Source organism: Macaca nemestrina, chromosome 9 (genome assembly GCF_043159975.1).
Source record: "Macaca nemestrina isolate mMacNem1 chromosome 9, mMacNem.hap1, whole genome shotgun sequence".
NCBI classification, from domain to species: Eukaryota; Metazoa; Chordata; class Mammalia; order Primates; family Cercopithecidae; genus Macaca; species Macaca nemestrina.
Genome location: NC_092133.1, coordinates 72691293 through 72715352, shown reverse-complemented (window position 1 = coordinate 72715352; position 24060 = coordinate 72691293). Strand labels below are relative to the sequence as shown.

At 40.1% G+C, this 24060-nt stretch overlaps 1 protein-coding gene across 10 annotated transcripts in view; it reads right to left on the bottom strand.

Moving 5' to 3' along the window:
* Positions 1-24060, bottom strand: part of LRMDA (leucine rich melanocyte differentiation associated) — a 1136435-nt gene that overhangs the window by 233579 nt on the left and 878796 nt on the right. For 9 of the 10 annotated variants that reach the window (XR_011607367.1, XR_011607369.1, XR_011607373.1 and 6 more), the window contains one exon: positions 10100-10184. Coding sequence is in view for 1 of the 10 variants with exons in the window: in XM_071068790.1 (XP_070924891.1) it covers positions 10100-10184 (85 nt within the window). In the remaining 9 variants the exon portion in view is untranslated. Of the gene's footprint in view, positions 1-7567; positions 7608-10099; positions 10185-24060 lie in introns of those variants that run through there. The other variant, XR_011607374.1, reaches the window with a different exon arrangement.

Genomic DNA, 24060 nt, shown 5'->3' with positions numbered 1-24060 from the left:
ACTGCAGTAAATATTAATGGCTGGAGGAGGAAGCTAGAGGACAGCAGGCCGAGCTGAGCAGGTGTTCACCTCCCTCAATTTCAGTCTGTTTGCAGCCAACAACGTCATCATTTGGCCTTCTTGAGCTCACCGACAGGCCATTTTTCATGATTTTACCATTTCTGGCCAAATGCAAACTTTTTAATTAAATGTACCACATGATTCCAGATGTTTGTTTATTTGTTCCAAAAAAGGTTGTAAAATCACTACATGAGGAAAAACCTGGGGCAGGGTAAAGTTTTCTATAAGAGACAGGGAAATAAAGAGTCAGAAGAACTGGGACTAGGAAGTTAATACCGGCCTGAGGTCACGGCAGAACAATTTAGTCCAAAAGCATTGGCTTCAAATCACTCTCCTTCCAGAAGCCCAAGATTCAGAAATAAAACACCCTGGGTACTTATTAGTTTTTAAGAGAATGAAGCTCATCTTTAAGCCAAAGACTAGAATGAGAACAAATGTTTGTGGCTGCTCTGCCTGCTTTTTGTACGTTTGTTCCTGCTGCCACAAGCTCCACTACATTAACTCCACCAGTCTTTCATTTAACAGGCCAGATTAGAGTTCATGCATGAATGGTGGGAGAGAATCCTGCAATGGGGATGAACCAGGAGAGGGGCAACAGGCAGAGACCACAGCCTCCCACACACCATGCTGGCTTCCTTACAGCTTTCTGGTCCTCTGTTTCTCTCTACCCTGAAATATAATCAGTATTCGGTCTATTGTGTTTGCAACAGAATGTTTCCCATACTCCTTCCTTTATTCTTTGTACCCCCAGCCAGCCAGCCAGCCACTCCAGGCCTTGATCATCAAACGCTGGATTATTGCAACATTATCCTGGGCCCTATGCTTTAGTTTCAAAAGCCAACATCAGAAACATTCTGAATAACATGCGGAGGGAAAACATTGACTGTCCAGTTTCTCTGATGCCTGAGTCCTTGTGACCAAACCATCAGCAACCTCATACAACAACTCCATAGTGGCCATAAGGTTCCCTGTGCATGGCCCCCACCCCTGCTCTCCTGGCAGTATCTATCCTGGCCCCAGCTGTCTTCCCCATCTGTTACCAAGTTGTTTTCTAAATTACCTTTGCTAGAAACCTGCTCTTTGGAGGCATCACAGTCTATGGGCACAGAACCTGGTTATCTGGAAATCTAAGGCTTCTAAGACTGAAATGATCCCCCTCCAATCCCATCCCCCCATGGCCTCCTTGAGTCCAGGCTCCCTCCTTTCCACTTACCCCTGCATACTACTTGCAGATTAATAATCCTACAGCGTGGTTTTGAATCAAATATAAACCCTTCTGTCTGTCCGAGACCTGCCATAATGTGGACCTGTCCTACATAAGGAACCTTATTTCTGACCTTTTCAAAACAGGGTCCCTTTCTCTCATCAGTTCTACCTGTTCTTGCCCTTGTGCTTTATCTTTACCCATTTACCTTTCTGGAATGCCGTTCTTTTGCTCCCCACTTAACATGTTCTTCAAAGCTCAATGCCAACATCCTCCAAAGAGCCATGCCTGAGGAGTCTCACCTACACTGTGCCCTATCTTTTCTAAACATTGAGAGCACCTGCAGCTTTTACCAACTAATATAGCCCTTATTTATATAACATATAATATCTTGTTTGGTTGGTATTACTTCATTTTGGGGATCTCCTCAATCAAACCATAAATTCCTGGAAGATAGGGATAATATTCTCTATTTCTGAATTCTCCACAAATCCTAACAATACACTTGGTACACAGTAGGTACTAAATAAAGACATGTTGGGGAGATTCTTGAATGACTGTGCTCATAGCAATCTTTGTCTTACTGACCATATCATACTTCTTTCCTCATAAAAAGGGGCAAGAAACATAAGGACTCTAAAACACAAGCCCATTTAGAACCTTCCACCCCGTACATTCTAAGCCTCCATTTTTTAAGATAAAGGCAGCATGTTTTTACATCATTTTTTATTGGGACTGCCTGTTGGGGGAAGAGCTGTCTTTCTGACCTCTCATTTTACAGAAGTAGGGTTTGCTACTATTTGAGGGGCAGGGGAAAACTGAAATACATTTTTCCCTCCTTGCTTCGCTTCTGGGAAAGAAAAACCAGATTCGTAGCCCTTCTGTGTCTATGAGAATACCACAATTCTGTCCAAAGAATAGAAATAAAGCAATCTCGGAGACTGCAAATGAAAAATCATCCTTGGAGAAAAAGGAGAGGAAATGGACCCCTATGGATTTCAAATGTTTAAAGGAGGTTGCTTAAAGTTCCTGGCTAAACTCCATGCCAGTCTTGGTAATAGTCTAACAGATTCATCCATCTTCAGACTCCACTTGGCTTGCTCTTCCATCACTGCCACCCTCGCAGACAGCGAGTGCACACATGCACATCTATCTATATATGTGCAGAAGTTTAAATCTACACTACCCTCCATTCCAATCCACCCCAGCCCGGCTCTGTACAGAGTGAAGCTATTGACCCTGCAAAGTAGCAGGGAGATGAATTTGATGACCCAGACCAGAGTTTTTAAACCACTTCAGCAAGGTCTAGAATCAAAGGAAAGTACAATTTATTCAGCACTTAGTAAAGTCCTTTTACTTTGGAACAGAGTGCACCCACTGAAAATAGACTCCTACTGCCACGCAGATAAAATAAACCTGTCAACCACTACTGTCAAATTACTAGTCACCTCGATTAAATAAAGGAAACTTTAGCATCTCTCAGCATCTGAGAATTCCACAAAGATTATAAGCCCATAAAAGCATTATGAAGGAAAGAAAACTAAAGTAATGGGTTCTGTTGAAAATGTCATCAGAGGAAATCATTTTACATAATTAGCAAATGCTAATAATAGTTCTGCACGAGGAACCAACACACTCTTCCCCCACACAGTCAAGGCACAGTGGTGGCAAGAAGTCTAAAAGATACAAGCCAAGGCCATACTCTTATTTGATAGGACCCCTGAACAAAAACATGTCTTTGTCTCTAAGGAGGTTTTTTTCTTTTTTCTTTTCTCTCTTTCCTTTTGCGACTTTTCAATACATTATTCATGGGGAAAATTTGGATCTGTCGTGCTTCTATGAACTTTCAATGAATCAGTGACAATTTTTGGAGAAATTATTTGATGCTTAGCTCTCTTGAAAGACTAATCAAAATATTCTGGAAGGCAGAAGGCAATATATAAGCAGGTTGTCTTAGTAATAGGGTCTGACCTTAGGTGAGACCTACCTGGCAAAGTCACCAGAACCATCAGATTGTTCATCCCATCTTTTTGTTAGTTTGTTTTGTTTGAGACAGAGTCTCACTCGGTCACCCAGGCTGGAGTGCAGTGGCATGATCTCTGCTCACTGCAACTTCCACCTCCTGGATTCAAGCAATTCTCCTGTCTCAGCCTCCCAAGTAGCTAGGATTACAGGTGCCTGCCACTGCACCCAACTGATTTTTGTATTTTTAGTAGAGACGGGCCAGTTGGCCTGTCTGGTCTCAAACTGTTGGCCAGGCTGGTCTCGAACTCCTGACCTCAAGCGATCCACCTGCATCAGCCTCCCAAAGTGCTGGGATTACAGGCGTGAGCCACTGCATCCAGCCCCATCTTTTTAAATGATCAGTGAGAACCAAGAGGCAGTAGGCAAAAGATTCCTTGATGCTGAGCTATTAAGCTGGCCTAAATAAATGCATCTATTTTCCTGAGTCTTTGCTATTGTTTGCTGTAGATTTTGTTTATAATGATCAGATACACTGAGCTTTCACATCCCCTGTGGCTGACACGACAAGATAGTAGAAATCTAAAAATGAAAAACTAAAAGTTGCTAAAAGAGACATACTGCCTCTGACAGGGCTCAGAACACAATACCCCAAATTGTGGCACCTTGACGTGCTGAGTGCTTTGAAACAAAAGACACTGGAAGGGCCTCAAAAGCAAGGTCTCTCTGGCCTTCTCTTACCTGCTCCTTCATCCCTCTGTCTCTCCCCTGCAGTGAGTTACAGAAACCAGAATTCCTTTTCCCTAAGTGGGGTCATTGAAACTAGAATACTGTCCCTTAAAGCCAGCCATGAAGCCTAGAAGGGTCACACTCTCTCTTCTCCTTTGAAGACTCTCATTTCAGAGGGTCCTGTGCTATAACCAGGGGAAGGAATGCTACATAGAGAGGTCAAGAAGAATCTGAACAGATAGGGCTTGCTGCGTTTCCCCTCAATTTACTACCATTAGATCATACCATTTGTCTAATCATGTTTCTACACAGCTGTCCATTCTTCATTAACATAAGCATAAAAATAGTTTTCCCTTTCATTTCTGAAGGCCCCCCTGTCTCAGAAAACTTTGATTAAGTAAATTTCTTATCCTCTTCTCTTGTTAACCTGTCTTTTGTTATAGGCTGTGACCCTTATAATGGATAAGGAAAAGTATCACATCATTCTGCCCCTGCACCTCTAAATCCTATAAAAGCCCAAAACAAATTGTGAGCAATAGTTTAGTCATCAAGTAACTTCCTTTTGAGCCCTCCTGAAAGCATTATGCTTGTTGGCATGAAGTTTTTCTGGCCAACATCTCCCCATCCCAAATATCTTTGTCTACATTGCTACCTCTTCACATACAGACATTTAAATTTCCTTTTGTTCACCTTCACTTTGGCTGATTTAATGAGTTGAAGCAAAGCATTCTGTATTTATGGCTCCTGTGGAAACGTATTTTATGATACCTCAGGCTAAAAATGTTTTAAATAATATAAAAAACCACAGTTTTTCTTTCGGTCTTTTTCTTCTTTTTTGAATGGCATACATTGAGCTGCTTCATGGAGATATACAGAAAAATCAATTGCTAAGCATAAAATGCAACTCACATTAGGGAAACTGCAAACGATAACTAATTATGATAAGTTGCTGTATAAATTACTTTGTGACAGTCCCAGCAACCAATTTCAAACACAAATAGATCAAGCCCCTGGTTGGAGAGGAAGATGAGTACCTAACAACTGTGTCAATAAAAATAATGGCAAGATTGCCAACAATAGTCAAAGTAGAAAGGTTATCTCTAAGCAAGTTTCACAGAAAATTTCCTCTTCATTTTTTTTTTTTTTTTTTGCTTTCTTTCTTTTATACATTTCAAGTCCAATGTTTAATATGGCAAGCTAACTATGGCATACCTTCAAGACTATAGTATAAGCATCAGGAAATAAATAATTCGGAGGCATTCACTAGGCTTGCAATTATCTTGCAAAACGTGTATGCAGACAAGTTGAAATGAGATCCTCCACGTGATAGCTATTGGCAAGGCGGGGTTATGGTAGATGTGCTGGATTCTCTGTTTTAGCATTACCACCATCCGCTTTCTTCTAAGGTTTTCTCTGTAGCTTCAAGGGAGAACTGAAAACTGTATATCTCAGAATCACCTTCAGCAAATCAACCTAGGTAAGAGTTGGCCTAAGAGAGATGCTGGAGTATGATCTGGAAATCTAGAGAAAAGGAGGAGCAGAGCAACGTATGGATAATGGCAATGACTGAAACAGTCTCCAGGTGAATGTGAGAATCCCTGCACAGGTGCTTCAGATAAAGAAAGTCAGTGAGAGATGCCTAGGTGTTCCTGTGATCCACAGAAACTTTCCAGCAAGCTGCTGAGAATCACTGGTTCAGTGCTGAGGTTGAGACTGGGTGGTGGCAGCACCTCTAATTCCTTCCATTAAAACTCTTCATTACTGGAATACATAGCGTGCCTTCTATTTTCCCCATCCAGACTGACATGAAGCATTGTCCCTTTTTGTTTTCAAACCTTCTCCACTCCTGATTTTATTGTTCTGTAATTTAAAAATAAAGAATGGTGGAGCAGGAGTAATGCAATTCTTTGACAGAGGCAGGCAAGTATCTCCTAGCAGCCTTAGCACAGGCTTTGGAAATGCATGGCAGTGGTGAACATTTCCAGGCCATGCCTCTACCTATACTTTTTCTCCTCTTCCTTCCAGCTCAAGGCCACAGTTAGTCCTACCTACATTTGCTTCATATGCACTGGGTAAAGGACAAAAGTCAGGGGTGACCTGAGAATTAAGGGCACAGGGTTTGATTTTGTTTCCCTTGCCTGTTGTTGAGTTGCTCCATCATCCCCATCAATTCTTGATGTCTCCCTCTGTTAAATGGGAATAATATTTGCCCTCCCCACTTTATAGGGTTTTCTTGAGGATGATATAGTTTACATTCTAAATAGAAATGTTTTCCCCAAAAGATACAATGCCCTGTACAAATGTGAATTCTACTTCTAAGAGCTACTAGGTAAAGAACGGCAATACCTGGCATGCTAGGGCATGTCCTGTACTCATAACATATTTAAAGGGACATTTCTCCAACAGATATTTTAGCACTCCTCATAACATGGACACAGCCAAGGGCACAATATGTAGATTGTCACTAGGGAACAACTGAGATTACTGACACATCCCCGTGTCCTCCTCATTCCAAAGATATGCTCCAACCCAGGGCAGCATTCTCAGAGAGAATTCAGGTGGACCATTCTAAATCCATGTGTGTACCACAATCTTTACCTTACTGAGAGTCTGACCCCTTCCTTGAGACTTTCTGTTCTAGTAACATAATTCCATCAGTTACTTCAATTCATTCTATTCCCTTCCCTACCATCAAACTACCAATGCTTGAAAACTACAACATTGAAATAATCAACTATTTAGAAGTTAGGCTTTGCGACTAAATGCTCTCTGGTAATGAATCAACACATATGACACCTATCCCTGATGGTTTGGGTTTATGAAGGCAACAGAATTGAAGTCTGAGGTCCACACAGCTAGACCTTTCCCTTTAGTGTGTTCACCCCCAAAGGAGGCAGGGTCTCCTTTCTCACATGCAATCAAGTTACCTTGCAGAGGTGACTAAGATACTCACGCTTCCCCTGGGTTTCTATTACTCAGTCTTTACTGAACAAATATATATGGAACTCCATTTAGGTAGGAGGCCCTGTGCCAGGCATTGCAGATAAAGTGGTGAACATATGTAATCACAACCACTCTTTCCAACAGCTTATGGCCCATCTAGGAAGATAGTCCCTGAACAGGGAACACTGGCCTAATATAAGTGTGTAGGGGGGATCAGGGGAGTTTCCTTTGGAGCTGTGATATGTAAGCTGATACCTGAAGAATGGGCAGTGTCAGTGATATCAAAGAGAAGATGAGGCTGGGCGCGGTGGCTCATGCCTGTAGTCCCAGCACTTTGGGGGCCCGAGACAGGTGAATCATAAGGTCAGGAGTTTGAGACCACCCTGGTCAACACGGTGAAACCCTGTCTCTACTAAAGATACAAAAAATTAGCCAGGTGTGGTAGTGCGTGCCTGTAATCCCAGCTACTCAGGAAGCTCAGGCAGGAGAATCACTTGAACCCGGGAGGCAGGTTGTAGTGAGCTAAGGCTGTGCCATTGCACTCCAGCCTGGGTGACAGGGTGAGGCTCCATCTCAAAAAAAAAAAAAAAAAAAAAAAAAAAGATGATTTGGACTTACTGCCACCTCTCAGAAAGTTTTCATTTATAAGGAGTTTAAGACACACAGAACCTGACCTTTATCATACAAAGTAGAATATGAACAATTGCACCTGGAAGATAGAAACAAATATCAGATGTACCTATAGAAAGAAGAAAATCAACATAACTCAGATCAGTAAAAGTTTCATGTAGGAAGCAAAGTACGACATGTTACTATCCCTGTGATATATGGATTATCTACAAGTAGCAGATGGAAGAATTGAGTCCCAGGTCTCCTGATCATTATTCTAAGCCCGGACTTCCTTTGCATTTCAATCTACAGTTTTTAGGACATGAATCTTGGGCCTATCATACTCGACATTGGAAGTTACATAAAAGGACAAGTAAAGGGAAAATGGCATGTACAGAAAAATAGCAATTTGCGCATGAACTACTGCCCGCCAGTTTCTGTAGTTGTTGGTGCGGAAGGAAAAGAGATTGGGAACTGGATGAATAAAAAATTATTTGCAAAGAGAACTTCCAGTGAGGACTGTATAGACAAAAGTTTCAGACATCATGGAGAATTTCACTGGAGAAAGAATTGATGTAATTTGTCCTCACACCATGAAAGGCCCCCTTCTGCATAAATGTTTGTAAGCTGTTTGCATGAAGGTATTAACAAATGACATTCAAATAGTTTCGTGATTTACATGATCAGAAACTTGAAATAATTCTCTTAAATATTAAAAAAAAAACGAGATAGTATTAAGTGGTTTCATTTTAGTGCCAAAAAATAATGACTTTCTCATTTGGGAAAAGCCAAGTTGGTTCAAGCCAAATTGGTTTATGCCAAGCTGAAATATATTAGTCTCACCTTTCTCCTGCATAGATCAGTTCAATAATCTAGCTTTAATGAACTTCCTTGGTCTTCTCTTTATTGGTTTCCTTATGGCCATCAGCCCAAAGATCATTTGATGGTGCGGACTTGCTTTTATCAACAACCAAATCAGCACTGATCAGGAAACCAATGTGTTAAATGTGTAGGGATTTTCTTCAGTAAAATTGAGATGTCTGTGTTGGTTCCCTTTAAAAAATGTCTTTACATTTCTCTCATTGATGTTAGGCCCTAATGTCATCCAAGAGCACTTATTTGAACTCTAACAACTTTAGGCATTTCTCCATATTCCAAATATTATTCCAAATATCTTAAAACCATATTGTGTTATATTTCCTTCCTTCAAGTCTCAGATTCTTTATATTACTGTTAAAAATGACAGATGATATTTGCCCTATTCCTAATGATTATCATCTATCTGATCATCTCTCCCCATTGTGAAATCTCAATTTCATGGCCAGATAAACTTTACAAGTGGCTGGGAGGTTTCTGAGACTTTGGTTTCTATGCAACTTATTCAATAGACTCTAAAGTAAAAATACCCTTATTCAAATACAAGAAACCAATAAATAAACACATGAGGATATGAGGCTAATTTAAGAGTTAATTTGTTGCTCCATCTAGATGTGGTGTCATTTTAGGGAAATTCCCCCAAAAACAGTCTCGAAAGGGATGTATGCTTAAGACCTCCAAAAGAATATTCAGCGAAAGAGACCTGTTCAGACCCCTCAAAACACAGCAGGTCGGCAGCAGCTTATTCCCCCAACTTGGAGCAAAATTGATTTTTCACAAAATTAACTAAAGTATATTTAAATGTAGAAAAGTTCTATTGATGCCCAGACACCAAAAAGGCAACACAGGTCCAAGCCACAGACACTGGAAATCCTGCACTACTCTCTTCTTCATTTCCTGCAGAATACAAGTATCCCATTTGCCCAGAGCCCAGATGGTGACTCGGAGGGTCAGGTTCACTACTTTCTGAGCATCTACACAGCCTGTTCTTCCACCTGCTCATCCTCCAATGCTGCTGGGATGACAATGCCGGAATAGTCCCTGTTCACGTTCCTCTTTACATGTACAAGTGGAATTTCCTTCTTGGGGAAACAATATTTAAAACAGCCAGCTTAGGGATAAGACATTTTCAAATATTTCATGTCAGTGTTCTGTCTGCTTTTGAAGTTGAAGACTCTAGAGATGGCAACAGACATGCAAGGCTTTGGTAAAACTGAGTAAACCAAATTAACGTTTTGAGAATAAGGGAATTCAGCAAAAACTGCACATGGCTTCTCTCAATGTTGCCAGGCAAATTGGAATTCCTTTTAGTTATAACGTAGAGTTCATTCATTTTGAAATTACAGATGTTGTTATATTCTCAAACAATGACACTTTTATAAATGTTAGTGAGTTTCCCAAATTCTCTCCATCACTAATACTAGAGTTAACATCTCCTTGATAATTTTTAAGTACTCTAATCTCTTTATTTAAAGAAAAAAAATCACAAAATTATATTATACCGTAGATTTATTTGCCTCCTGAGTAGACTGCCACTAAATTCTGTTTAATACAGGTTAAAATCACTACGTGTGACAGGTATGGTTTTCTCATCAAGGACTTAAAAAGCACTGTGTTCTTTCTAAAGTGCCAAGGTAGCAGTAATGAGCCAGAGCTCTGCACAGCCAAGTGTCCCTCCCTGCACCCACTGAGAGCAATAAAAAGCTGAGTTCCAACCTTGGTGACTGGTGAGTTCCCTGGAAGCAGAAGGCAAGGGCGTGTAGTGGAGCTCCGGGGAGCCGGCAACATCCTCACTGGAAGCCTGTGTGACATAAACAAAGTCAACATGAAGCAACACCAAATACCAAACTCCTCATTTACCTAGACTCGTCTCCTTGGGATCTAAGCTTGGAGAAAATTATCCACCAAGATATTTCTTAGGAAGCAAGAGTTGTTTTTGTTGAAATAATATTCTGGTAAGTGTTGGGTAAGATCCAAAGCTTTGAGGGGCCTCGGTACATATGGAATAGCTCTAAGAAAAGGGGGCAGTTTATGTGCTGAAATGAAAGGAGAGGGAGGAGGAGAAAGAGAGAGGCAGAAGACAGGAAAAGTTAAAGGCTTAGATTTCCATCAGGCCTTCATCCAGTAATTCCCACAAAGTAAAGGCTGGCTATAGGCAGATTTCTTTGGATACTAGTGAAGAGGTTAAGTTCTGCCCCTAGGGATAAATGGGGAAAACCAGGGCTGACTTCCATGAGCCCAGTGGCATGAAAGACTCAGCAGAATGAAGTCACCATAGGAAAGGATATAAATTGTCTTGTGTTGTGCACTGGGGAGTCTGGCTCAGTTTAACAACAGCGATGAGAAATACGTCTGAAATTTGGATTTGGGATGTAGTGCTTATCAACAAATGTGTCACTCCAAGGCCTAAAAGAAAATAACATCAGATACATCTAGGATGATGCTTTTTCACTGCATGCAGACAACTCTTTAACCATAGAACGGTGTCTGAGATGGCCCAAGCTGCTAAGGCTCTCTTTTCAGAGCCCAACATCCTTGTGAGCTAAAGCCAAAAGAAAGTACTTCAGCTTGGGGTCAGCTATCACTCAGAACCAATGGCCAGTGTGCCACACTCACAGTGTGGTTGCTAGTAGCAAGAAGCATTATTACCACTGTAACTCTTAACTGAGATGCCTAAATCAAATGCAGCTTTTTTTTTTTTTTTTAATATCCCAAAAAGAACATCTGCTAAGATCAAAATCTGAAGCTTACAATCTTTCCAAGCTTCGTGAAAAAGTAAATTTCATTAATGCTACATTTTTCTTTCCGGAGTAGGAAATACATTCTATGGGATATATTTGCCCTCCTAAAAGCAGGCCTTTTCTCCAAAGAGATTACCTATATTATAGGAATCAAAACTAAGTAGGAGATTAGACCTACTTGCTAGAAAAACCCTTTAAATTTCATTTCTGACATTTGAGACGTTTGACTAAGCGGCTTTCAGTGGAGACTTACAGGAAGAGAGTGCAGCAAAATCAGAAGCCCTGTCCCTAGGTAGAAAACAGTTTTCAGGTCGCACTTCTTCACTCCAGCTCCAAGGCAAATATACGGTGTTTCAAGTTGGATCCAAGACTATTGGGTCCACAGAAATAAAGGCTTAGTCATCAAGAAAAACATGTTTTAAAGTAGGAAAGACTTTTCCACTTTTTAGCACACTACAAGAATGTGGAGCCCAAAATTAGATTAAAAATCAAATACTACAGTCACCAAGTATCTCTCTATTGGTATTCAAGGTCTCCTGTAATTTCTACATGATGAATGAAACATGATGATAGTGTCCTAAATATGACATCTATTTAATGCTTGAGGCAGGATATATGGGGTGAGGGTACAGGGGTCATCCTCCCTAGATCTATCATACTTCCTCCATAGGAAGCCATAGCTGTCAATATTTCTGCTCCATCTCATCACTTTAAAGAAAGACCCAAAAATCCAGTATGAGTTTTAGTTTGTTGTGTTGTGATATTTCTTAGAACTTTTAATCTCGATTTGGGCTGTTGACAATTTGATGACAGCTTTTTTCTACAATTACTGGAACAAATGCCACCTTTCCGGAAACACCTCTGACTGTGCTACACATTAGAATTCTGTAACCAAGCGTAAAAGAGATATTTAGTTTTGTTCCGTATTTTAGGTAGAGCAAAAAATGGTGTGGCTTCTGTTGTTTTGCAGTCATCATTCTATGACCAGCACTTAATTACTTTTCTGCTCAGTGTCCATTGATAAACTCACATCATGGAAAATAATCCAGGAAAGAATGATTTTGCAAACTATGCCTTTTGGTGGGACTTCTATGGCTGGATGTTTAGGAAAACAACTACAAATCAATGTTCCAACTATGAGCTCTTTGACTTGGCTTTTTTCAAAATGAAGCCCATGTGATCCTTTCAATAGTGATGTTCACTGAACCTTAGGATTAGAAGCATAATTCAGAAAGACACAATTATCATATGAAAGAAGTGGGCAAGAAAATGTCTTAAATTTATACAGTATCTGCCAAAGAATAAAGAACTCGCCTTGAAACTGAGGCAGTATACCCATTGTATACTGAGTATGCAGTAATGTAAAATTTAAATAATGTTTTCTTTTGCCTGGATTAAGAAGATATGCCTAAAATGAGAATAAGCAAATCTGAGTAAATCTGAATCTTGAAGATTATAAAGACTCTCAAATATTTGAATCCTTGGCAAATTTGTTGCTGTTATTGAGACAGAATCTCACTCTGTTGCCCAGGTTGGAGTGCAGAGGCACAATCTCAACTCACTGCAACCTCTGCCTCTCCGGTTCAAGCAATTCTCATGCCTCAGCCTCCTGAGTAGCTGGGATTACAGGCACGTGCCACCACATCCAGCTAATTTTTGCATTTTTAGTAGAGACAGGGTTTTACCATGTTGCCCAGGCTGGTGTTCAACTCCTGGCCTCAGGTGATTCACCTGGCTCAGCCTCCAAAAGTGCTGGGATTACAGGCGTGAGCCACCACACCCGGCTCTTGCCATATTTTGTAAATGCCTATGGCAAGGAATTATAGTTTTACATTGTACTTTTTAAATTCTCCTGTCAGGAAATATTTGCAATATCTACAATAAATAATTAATATCCAAATAAAAAAGAATGTTTTTAAATCAATAGAAAATATTATAGAAAAATAGACAAAGGAAATGTCTGGAAATTCAAAGATGAGAAAACCTGAACAGTCAATGAACATAAGTGAAGTCGCTGAAATTTACTAGGACTAAGGGCAATGCAAATTAAAACAAGATATGATTTTTCCACTCATCATATTGACAAACTTTTAAGTCTCACAATAGCAAGTACTAGTGAGAACAAAGGAAAAAGAAACTGTTATCCTCTCATTCCTTGCTAGTGGGAATGTACATTGGTTCGACTGCTTTGAAGAGTAACTTAGCAATATCTAATAAAATTGAAAATTGGTGCAGCAATTTCACTTAAAATATATACTCTACAGAAAATCTCACATGGTTCTGCAAATTGAGACATAAAACAATGTTATTGCAGCATTATTTATAACAGAAGAAACTGGAATTAACTCAAATGTCTGTCGATGAGGAAAATAAATAAATATAATGTTGTATATCAATAAGACCAAATAATATTTAGTATTTAAAAGAAACAAACCTGATTTCTATATCTCACTTAGAATAGGTCTAAAAATGTAATACAGAGTGAAAATTCAAGTTGCAACATGATAAATGTAATATAATATTTATGGAAACATAAAGTTTGTTGATTTCATGTATGTATGGAAACATCTAAAAATTATAAAAAATATACACTAAATTCATGAAAAAGATTGCTTCTGCCAAGGGGCAGTGTACTAGGACTGGGGCTAGTGGGATGTGGAGAGAGGGGAACTTCAGCTGTATATATGATGTTCTTTCTTTCATTTAAAGAAGACTTTAAAAAAATGTCAAAGTATTAGAAACCACAAATTCTGGATGATCCCTACATGTGTTCATTATTTTTAAAACTTTTCTACATTTTGGAAATTTCTCAGACTTAAGCCTGAAATTTTTTAAAAAACACCAAAAGGCCCTATTTCTTTTCTAATCCATGCACTCCTATATTGACATGAACCCATAATGAGAGAAAAATTCCTGTAACAGTTCTCTAGTACTTGTACAACATGGATGAATGTCATCTCTGATTGGCTTTTTGTGATGAAATATCCCATTTCTGTTTCTTCTAGAGCTACTGAGAGTGAGTTCTAGAATAGAAAAAAGCAGATGATGGTAAATATGTATCCCCTTCCCCGCAAGGCTTGAAACACTCATTCTGGCCTTGTAAGTCCTTCTGCTGAATATACATTAAAGCATTCTGAAGGTTACTTGATTCTTCTCCTGCTTACAATCAAAGAGTTACCAATAATTTTTAAAACTCACATCAATAAAGGAAATAGCCACTAATATACTGCACTCTGCAATATCCATAACGGAAAGAAGGAAGGTAGAACTTTGGCAACCTGCTTGGAGAAGATTCAATGCACGTACAGTGTATTCTACAACAGACTTGCAAAGCGAGAATTTCACTCAGTGACTACCGGAACTGATAAATGCGTAAAATTCAAGCGCCTTTCCAATGGGTGCATTCAATGAAAAACTGCAGTCCGGTGGATATTTCTGAATGTCATGGACGCTCTGAAAGAACTTGATACAGACCACAGGAGGAGAGATTTGGCAGACTTCGAAACAAGAAGGGGGCAGCTACAAAGTTGTTTAATAGCCATAAATCTCCCACTATTTTTCACAAAATACCATCTAAGACCACAGCTCCACAACTCATTCCCCATCACTCAACTCAAGTGGAGTGCTTTGGCATGCTCGCTCACCCTTAAATCATATACCACAGAAAGTGATCCCGAGTCTGGGAAATATGTCAGCCTCTTTCAAGCAAAAGCAATCTTCACTTTTCATCACAATTCATTCCCTGAAACCATGGTATAAAGCTGACTCTTCTAAAAACATTTATTTTCTCTCATAAGAAAAAGCATCACTCATTTAGTTATCAAGTATTTAATAACCACCTACTATATGCCAAGCCCTGTGCTAAGAATACCAAGAAAAATAAAATGAGAACGTTGGTTGCATTCCTGGGTCATAAAAAAAGAAAAAAACATACTATGATTAATACTGGTTACAAAGAGCCATCAACTCATAGTGTGTCCCTCACACTCCCATACTCTGGATTATCACAGAATGTTGTCCCTGACCTTGATTATGACATCTAAACCCCTGTAACAGTAGTTATGTCCTTACCCATTTCTCATTCATACTAACAGAGAGCTTTAGAGGTTAACTATATGAACTTTCTGAAACTAATTATACAATTAACCCTTGTGCCCAACATACTGCCAGAAACATAGGAAGAAGTCAATGCATGATAACTGAATGAGTAAAACATTTTTAAAGTCAAAGATAAAACTACATACCATGATTGTAATTAAACATGAAAGTGCAGGCCAAGTTGCCAGAATCAGAACATAAAGACTTGCCATCTTCCGAAGGATTAAGTTAGAGAAACTAAAGAACCAGGTAGAAGGCTGAAGCTTCCCACCCCTCTCACAGACTAAGGTACCATGCCTTTCACTAAAGCAAGGGAGAAGGTGTCACTGACAGACAGATTAAGTTGGGAATAATAGACAGGTTTGAAAGCAGGAACAGCCATATCCTGTCTAGAGTAAGAAGCCAAGAACTTGGGAGGAAAACAAAAGGCAAGGAAGGGATGAGGGTGAGTCTGGAACCAAGAGACCAAGAAAAGATCCCAATGGAGAAGAAGTCAGTCTGGGCAAAAGCTGACCATGAAGCTGAGTGAGGGCGCTGAAGGGTAATTCAATTGAGAAGCTGGTCACAGCAGAGGCTGGTGGGGAGAGGAGTATTGTGTCAAAAGCCTCTCTGGAATAAGAAAGACTTTTGAAGGCAATGGGCCGGAGCTTCCCATTTGTTTCTATCTGATCTACAGGGGACCCAGTTCTGCCAGTGCCCACAGAGGCATCTGGCCCAGAGTAGTAGTTCACAAATATTTATGAAAGGCAGGGAAGGAAAAAGAAAAGAAGGGAGGGAGGAGGAGAACTAGGAAAGGAAAAAAGGAAGGAAGGCCTGTGGCTTGGGCATCTTATGGGATATTACATAACTAATCCAATCACAGAATGTAAGAGTTGTTAAAGATCTTACAAATCAACTAGAGCAGTGGTTCCAAAACATTTTTATCAGACACTTATATAACAGAAGAAAAAATAAAATCATCTAAATATTGCATGTTATGGAAGTGATCATAATGTCTTTTGGTAACCTAATACAACTATAAGTACAAAGGAAAGAGAAAGATGCAAAGATATTAATTACCTAGTATTAAGTGAACATAGTAAACATTAAAACAATACATAGGTTGTGGTTTTTAACTACATAAAATTTGGATTAGGTAGAATACGCAAAGATAAAAAGATTTTTGGGCTGGGCACAGTGGCTAACATCTGTAATCCCAGCACTTTGGGAGGCTGAGGCAGGTGGATCACCTGAGGTCAGGAGTTTGAGACCCACCTGACCAATATGGTGAAACCTTGTCTCTACTAAAAGTACAAAATTAGCTGGGCGTGGTGGCATGCGCCTGTAGTCCCAGCTACTCAGGAGGCTGAGGCAGAAGAATTGTTTGATCCCGGGAGGCGGAGGTTGCAGTGAGCTGAGATCGTGCCACTGCACTCCAGCCTGGGGGACAGAACGAGACTCCATCTCAAAAAATAAATATTTTTGCTAGCAGTATGATCAAGATGGTTGGTGTTGTAAACTTTATTTAACATATCATTACTTCTTATAATTTATAATATTTACAAATTGAAACACTACTCATATACAATTGCTGATATGAAATAATGCCTAGTCCATTAAATATTTTTCAATCTGCCCTATCAGAGATTGAGGAGAGAGGAAAAAAGAGAAGGGAGGAAAAATACAAATTGAGGAAAAAGAAGGAAATGGTAAAGAAAGGAGGCAAAGTGTGCAACAGGATCTAATATTTCTTGAATATAGAGTAAATGCTAATGGTTATCCAATGTATGAGACATGTCCTATATTCCTCTCATTTGAAAAAAGAAAAAAACTGAGACTTAGGAAAGATTAGTAACATGTCCAAGGCTATCCAGTTCTAAAGTCCAGAGTGTGATTAGAAACCAAGTCAGCCTGACTCCTAAAGCCCAAACTGTTGCCATAGCCCCACACACTCTCTGCATTGGAGCCCTCAGGTTTTCATGATGCTCTTCTTCTGACCATTACTCTATTCTCCCCTGCCTCACTGTCCACTGGATACTTGTCCCTTCTGCAGAACTGCAGACATCAAGATTGTAGGGGCCAGTCCTAATTTGACAGTGAATGCTTTGCAGCACCTAACAGGACAACTTCTCAAAGCATTGAGACAAGATTATCAAATGAGAAGGAATTTACTAATAGCACGGGGTAGTTTTAATAAGGGCAGAACATCCTATCTACAAATAAATATCTTTATCCAAAGAAGTATGATGGAGCACAAATTAATAGTTTGCTGCTAATTAATTCTTGCTGAAGATTTGCTTTGTGTCATATGTTCAAACATAGAACATAATCAATATGTCATATAACCTCCAAGTAATGTGGGGGTGTATACATCACATTTATTGAGGATTAATTATACGCAGACATTTTATAATTTATTTTCTCTCATTGTTTCATTTAACCCTATCAATAGCCTTATAATACAAGTGTCACAGGATCCTTGGGGTGTCACTTTTCTAGTCAGAAACCTCTGTGGCCCGTGGCGTCTTTGCTTGAGTTTTGCTCGGGCTCACTGGGCTCATTCCACACACTTGGCCCAGCAGGCTGCGCTTGGTTGGCACTACTGGTCCAGATCCCACATCTGTCAAGGGTGAGCCAGGCATGGAGTGGCAAGGAATGTGTGAGTGAGCACGGGGTTAGGCCACAGCGCACAGCTAGGTGTGCTGGCTGCGTAGCACCAGCAGGCAGGGAGCTCTAACGGCCAGTTCAGGCGCTGGCTCCAAGCGAGGCTGCAGCTAGACCAGGCGTCCTGCAAGTAGCTTCCACCATGGGCACCAGGGAATGTCGTGGTGCCTGGAAGCTTGGAGACGCCAGGAACCACAGAGCCCTAAAGAGGGCATCACAGCCCTGGTTTGGAGAGCCCCTAGGTCTGGGCTCCCTGAAGGGCCGCAGCTCCTCTCTCCTCATCACCTGCAACGTGGCAGGCGGGGAAGCATGTTTCAGTCCTGTTTGTGTTACAGCTCATTTAGTCCGGCCATTGGCGGATCTTGAGTTCTTGTCCTGCATCCAGAAAGAATGAGGTACGTGGACAACTTGGAGGGTGAGCAAGACAGAGAGGAGCTTCATTGAGCGAAAGAATAGCTCTCAGAAGACCCACAGTGTGTAGCTCCTTTAGGCAGGCAGGTCATTGGAGTGGGGAGGGTGTCTATGGGCTCAGAAGGGAGGAAGTGAGTGCTGATTGGTCCATGGGCTGCCATGGGCCAGCCGGAAAAATCATCATAAATTCTCACTCCAGGCAGTGGACTCCTCCCGGAACTAGAAGCCCGGCCCCCAGGCTTCAAGCCATTCCTGGCTTTGAAGATGGGGTTTCACTGGGGATCCACACCCTTCCGCCTAGGGACCTGTCTGCCTTCCACGTTTGCCAAGCTGTTCATGCTGAGGGTTGTCTGCAGGCCCGCACGAAGCTGCCCTCAGCACCCCCTAGGCTGCTTCCTGCGCTCACTGACGCCCAAAGTCTGGAGGGGGCCAAAGCAGCAGGGGGCACTGGCGTGTGAGTGCCGCCCCGAGTGCACGCAAACCCAGCTGGGTCACGACAGCGCTCGGGCTTGGCCACAACTTTGCTCTGCACTGGAGTGGGCACCGGGAGCAGGGAGAGGCCCAGAAGCAGGAGCAGGCACTTCCAAGCCCACAGGGGCAGGGGCTTCCCAGGCCCCTGAGAGCACAGGGATGCCAGGGTCTAGAACACGGCTGGGAAACTGCAGCTGCACACAGGAGTGCGGGCTCCCGCCCCGCCAACTGGGTAGAGGGTGGGGCTCTTGTCTGTTCCTGGCTCCCACCAGCTCTTCCTCCCGCACTGAAGCTAGCATCTTTGAAGCAGCTGCTCCAGACAGGCCGCGGCTGCCATCACAAGTACCATTAACACTACCACTTTATAGGTAAGGCAGTTGAGATTTAGAGAGAGGCTATAGTACTTGTCCAAGAAAACCCAGCTAGTATGTGGAGACCGGAATTGAGAAATAACACAGCTTGATTCCATAGCCTGAATCCTAAGCACTGTACAATGAACTTGATGTTCAAAGGTGCCTGGCAAAGAAAACCCTCCTAGGCTTATTTAGTGCACATACAAAGGTAGGTAATATGTTAGCAGTGAGATATGAATCAACTCATGTTAATATGCAACATATTTTGTGGCGTGCTAATAAAACTATCAGCTTATTTAATAATACATGAAAGATTAGCTGTGCAATGTAGACAAATTAGTGTTTCAGATCTCTTTGGCCTTTTGGGTTCAAATAAACAGGGGTGTGTAAGTGTTAACCTGTACTGGCTTACAAGAAGTAATTATTAAGGTTTCAGGAACTTTGGTCAGTTGTTAAACACAGGTATTATTTAAAATTATATACACTTAAAATTGAATAAATTACCTTATTTAACAAGACTCCTCACTTCTTATTTTACAAAATTTTACTGTTATTTATGCTCTTGAAATTGAGTCTACTGTATTTGTATGATAAAAATACTATATAATGATGTGCAATCACTTTCCAACTCTTCGGTGATGGCACTTTGTAGCTTGACATTGGCCACTGCAGAAGTATTTGTGGCAGAAACTGGCAAATGCTACAAGTTAGAGCTTGATTTATTGGTGTGCATTTGCTAAACTTGAAGTGATGGAGAAAATGTTAATGTAGCAGATAGAACCTAAAAGAATGTTGTGTGACTGGGCATGATGTCTCACACCTGTAATTCTAGCACTTTGGGAGGCCAAGGTAGGCAGATCACTTGAGCCCAGGAGTTGGAGACCAACCATGAGCAACATGGCAAAATTCCATCTCTTAAAAACAACAAAAAAAGGATGTTGTGTCGTAGCATAATGGTAGCAAAATATTAACTTGTGCTCCATACATTTTTGGCTAAATATAATTGCTTATTTATAGATAGGATGTTCTGCCTTTATAAAAATTACCCTTGGTATTAGTATATTCCTTCTCATTTAATAATCCTTCCTTAATTCTTTGAGAAGTTGCTTTGTTGGGTATTGCAAAGCATTGTGAATAGCACAAAAATTTGAAAAAATATTCTTCCAGTATTCAAAAACTATTATCCAATTCAGCAAAATATGTTATATCATTAACAAATGAGTAAAGTTCTGACAAACTCATTAAGATAAAGGAATATCAACCAGCATTCCAGTTGGAACTACAGTTGTTCATCAATTGCAACCACAGATATGAGATAACAAGAGTTTGGTCAAGATCATTGAAAGTATCTGTGACAATTAAGTGATTGTAAGGAATTTTTTTATAAAGAGTATTATATATTCAATTTTTATTTATTTTTAATTGTGTTCTACACATCATTTATATAACTAAAAAATGCAATAAATTATATATGCATGTGATACACACACTTTTTTTCCCAGAGATTTGGCTGTTAAGCATTTACCTACACATCACTATATATAACACCTTTCAAGTAGCTTCTAAAGTATGTTTCAGGCTATGGAGAAAGGGCTATTTTATAGTCTAGGAATGGAAAGAAGAGTAAGACAAATACTAAGCTTTCAAGGATTCTGTTCTTGACTAATTCACAATTTGTATATCGTTTAACTCTCTGTTTTCTGTGCTCTGATGCCTTATTGATCAAGATTTAGAGCCAGGCTCCATCTTGGGCAATATACTTAAACTCGTTAAGCCACATTTTGACTAACAGTGATAATGGTGATAATAGTCACAGTCATGATCATGATAGTTAAAAAGTGCTAACACTTATTAGCATTTTTAGTTAGTGCTTACTTTGTGTCAAGAACTGCGTTAAACACTTTCCATGTATTGATTTATTCAGTCTTCACAAAGTTTCATGAAGGAGTCACAACTCCTAGTTCTGTTTTACAGATGAAGAAGCTGAGGACCAGAGAAATTAAGTCCCATGACTAAACTCTCACTTAAGTTCTTGGGTAACTACTACTTGGCAGAGCTAGGACACAAATCCAGGCAGTTTGCCTCCACTTGCCGCTGTCTTGACAATACTATGTTATGCTGCCTCCCTTCCCAATAAAGGTAAATGTTAAATAAGGTAAGAGACAACCATCTTAGCAACTGCTCATGGATGTTAGCCATGATTTATTCTTACTTCACTCTAATTTTGTTTAATATCTTATCTCTTCAACTGGACTTTAAGTTTCTTGAGAGGTAAAGCTAATGTTGTATAGCTTTTTCTGCCCTTCACAGTAGCCATAACAGAGACATGCCCATATTTCATAATTAAATAGGCATTATATGAATTAACTTTGCTTCTCACTTGTCAAGCAGAAAAGCACTACTGAGATCCCTTCTGGGAGAAAAAATGGTGAGATTCCTAACTTCATTATAACCCAAATTCATCCATCGATTCACTGCATTGTTGTGATGCTCTAACAATATTTAGATGGTCTCATCTAACCCAGACGAGAAGGCTACACATGGCGTATCTCAATTGGGTTTGTAGGACTGTCTTAGAAATAATAATATGTCATGGTAGTCCTAAAGGCTTGATTTATTTTGGCTTAAAAGAAGGAACTTGCTTCATGTGTCTCTTTTCCTCTCATGGAGGTTTTTTTTAATCTCGAGGGCTGCGGGTCAAGTTCTGTCCTTGGAACCAAAGTACTTATCCAAAATGAGTTGAAGCCAGCTCTGTCAAGCTAGGCCAGATCTGCTGTCAGTGCCTTTCCCAAATACATCAGACCCTCTGCTTGTAAAAATAAATTGATACCAATGCAAGAAATTTATTAGGAGATGACAGCCCAGTTCATAATGGAAATATGGAGAAAACATCATCCTTCAAAACTGACAGTTTATCCATCATGCCTCAGATTCCTGAGATATAAGCAGACACTGTCACATGCAATCCGCTGAGGACACATCTTGGATTTCCTTATGACAGGAAACTCTGAAATAATCCAGAAGTAGGGAAGGACTCGCACTGCCCTTAATGTGCTCAGCCATAAATTTTTAGCATTCACAGAAGAAACATGTGGCCAAGGAAATGAATGATGGGGGAAATCAGAAAGCCTGGGATTCTCAAAGGCCTCTTCTTTTCTCTTGGGGATGATGAACTAGGGATAGGGGTCAGAGAGGGTTACTGCACCACCATGAGGGACATCAATACCCTGTTATGTGTAAGCAGAGCCAACAGGTGGCAGGGCACCACTGCATACATACCACAGTCTGCTCTGTGTGAGGTTTGGGGACCTGGTCATCTTGCCCTGCTCACTTTTCAATTGTGGCTATTTTGCTTAGCTTGTTATTTATATTAATAAACTTGGGACAATTCAAGAGGGCCATTGTAATTAGGAGTAAATGCAAGTCTATTTGTGGGGATCACAAGAAGCCTGATCTTTGCAGGCTTAATGAGGCGACCTACCCAACCCCATACAAAATAATTGTGTATTATATTAAAGGCCACTTCGGAAAATATAATCCTGGTAGTAAATTGGAATGAAATGAACATGGTATTAAAGGGGGAAAAATATTCACTGCCAATTTTATGGGGCCTTAAAATATTTATGTTTTAAACTTGCATTCTTTGGAGATTTGCTGAGTGTTGCTAGAGCTGGGAAACTTTTTTAATGAGATACATGCATATTTTTCAAATTTACAGATCTTTTTTCACAAAAATGGAAAGTCATAAATGTGAAATGGAAACCTAAACAAGGCAAGTGCAGCTTTAATGGCCTTAGATTCTTAATTGACTCTTCATATTAGAAAAAAATTAAAAACACAGGAAATTTCACTTAAATATGAATAACATGCAAGGAACTTTTGTTTTATGTCAGTGTCTATCCGATTAAAGTACAGAGCATTAGCATAAATATGATAACCCAAATAAACTTGAGTTTTGCTGCATTTATGTTAAGTGGGCATGAATAGGATACGTGTGCATTCTTGGGTTACTTAAAAACAGAGTCAAATACTGGCTTTTGTTCTACTTCCCAAATGAATCTCTAAGAACAGCAGGGAAACAAATTACATGTTGATCAAGTCTTTATTTCTTTATTCATAGGTACCAGTGGTTGAAAAAAAAAGCAAGTGGGTCTGTAATTCTCAGACACTGAATCCCTCTTTAAATGCTCTCATTCTTCGCAAGAGGCAAATGAACTTCTAATTGTTCACATTTGTTTCAGCCAATCTTCCTGATTCCCTTTCTCATGAAAGACCTAAAACTCTGTTGACTTTACATGTCCAAATTAAATATATCTCTGTTTTCCTTTTGCTTTCAATATGAGTGCATGCCAGCATGACTTAACATTCATCCAGAGTTTATTTCAATATTAGTGGAAAACAAGCCATTTTTCAGTTTAATGAATAGCATCAGTGTCTCCCTTTTAACCAAAAATGTGACCTTAAACTTGATGGATCTCACCAGAAGGCACATTTTCAAATTATTTTTCTATTGGAGGTTATGAATATCGTTTCCCAAATTATTGTGACAGCTGTGAGGGGAAAACCTGCATCACAGACCCAGCAGCTTAGAAACAAAACTCAGACCTAACAAAATGGTAGTTTCCTTTATGAAATGAGAAAAGGGGAATGGAAAAGGAAGCATGAACCACATGGGAGGGAAAAAATACCTCTTTTGAGACTTATGCAACAGGAGAAGAGTCATGTAAAGGCCCCGAAATTCCCATACTTTTTTGTTACTACCATTTTTGTTTCCCAATCATTCTAAATTGGGAAGGTAAAGGCTGAGCCTTACTGATTCAAAAAACCTCCAAGAGGACATCTGATATTTCTTCCTTATTAAGGATGACGGAGTGTAATTGATGTGCCTGGTGCCTGGCCAATTCCAACTTTTTTGAGAATGCTGCTTAATGTGTGGACATTATTTTTGGACTACTGAACG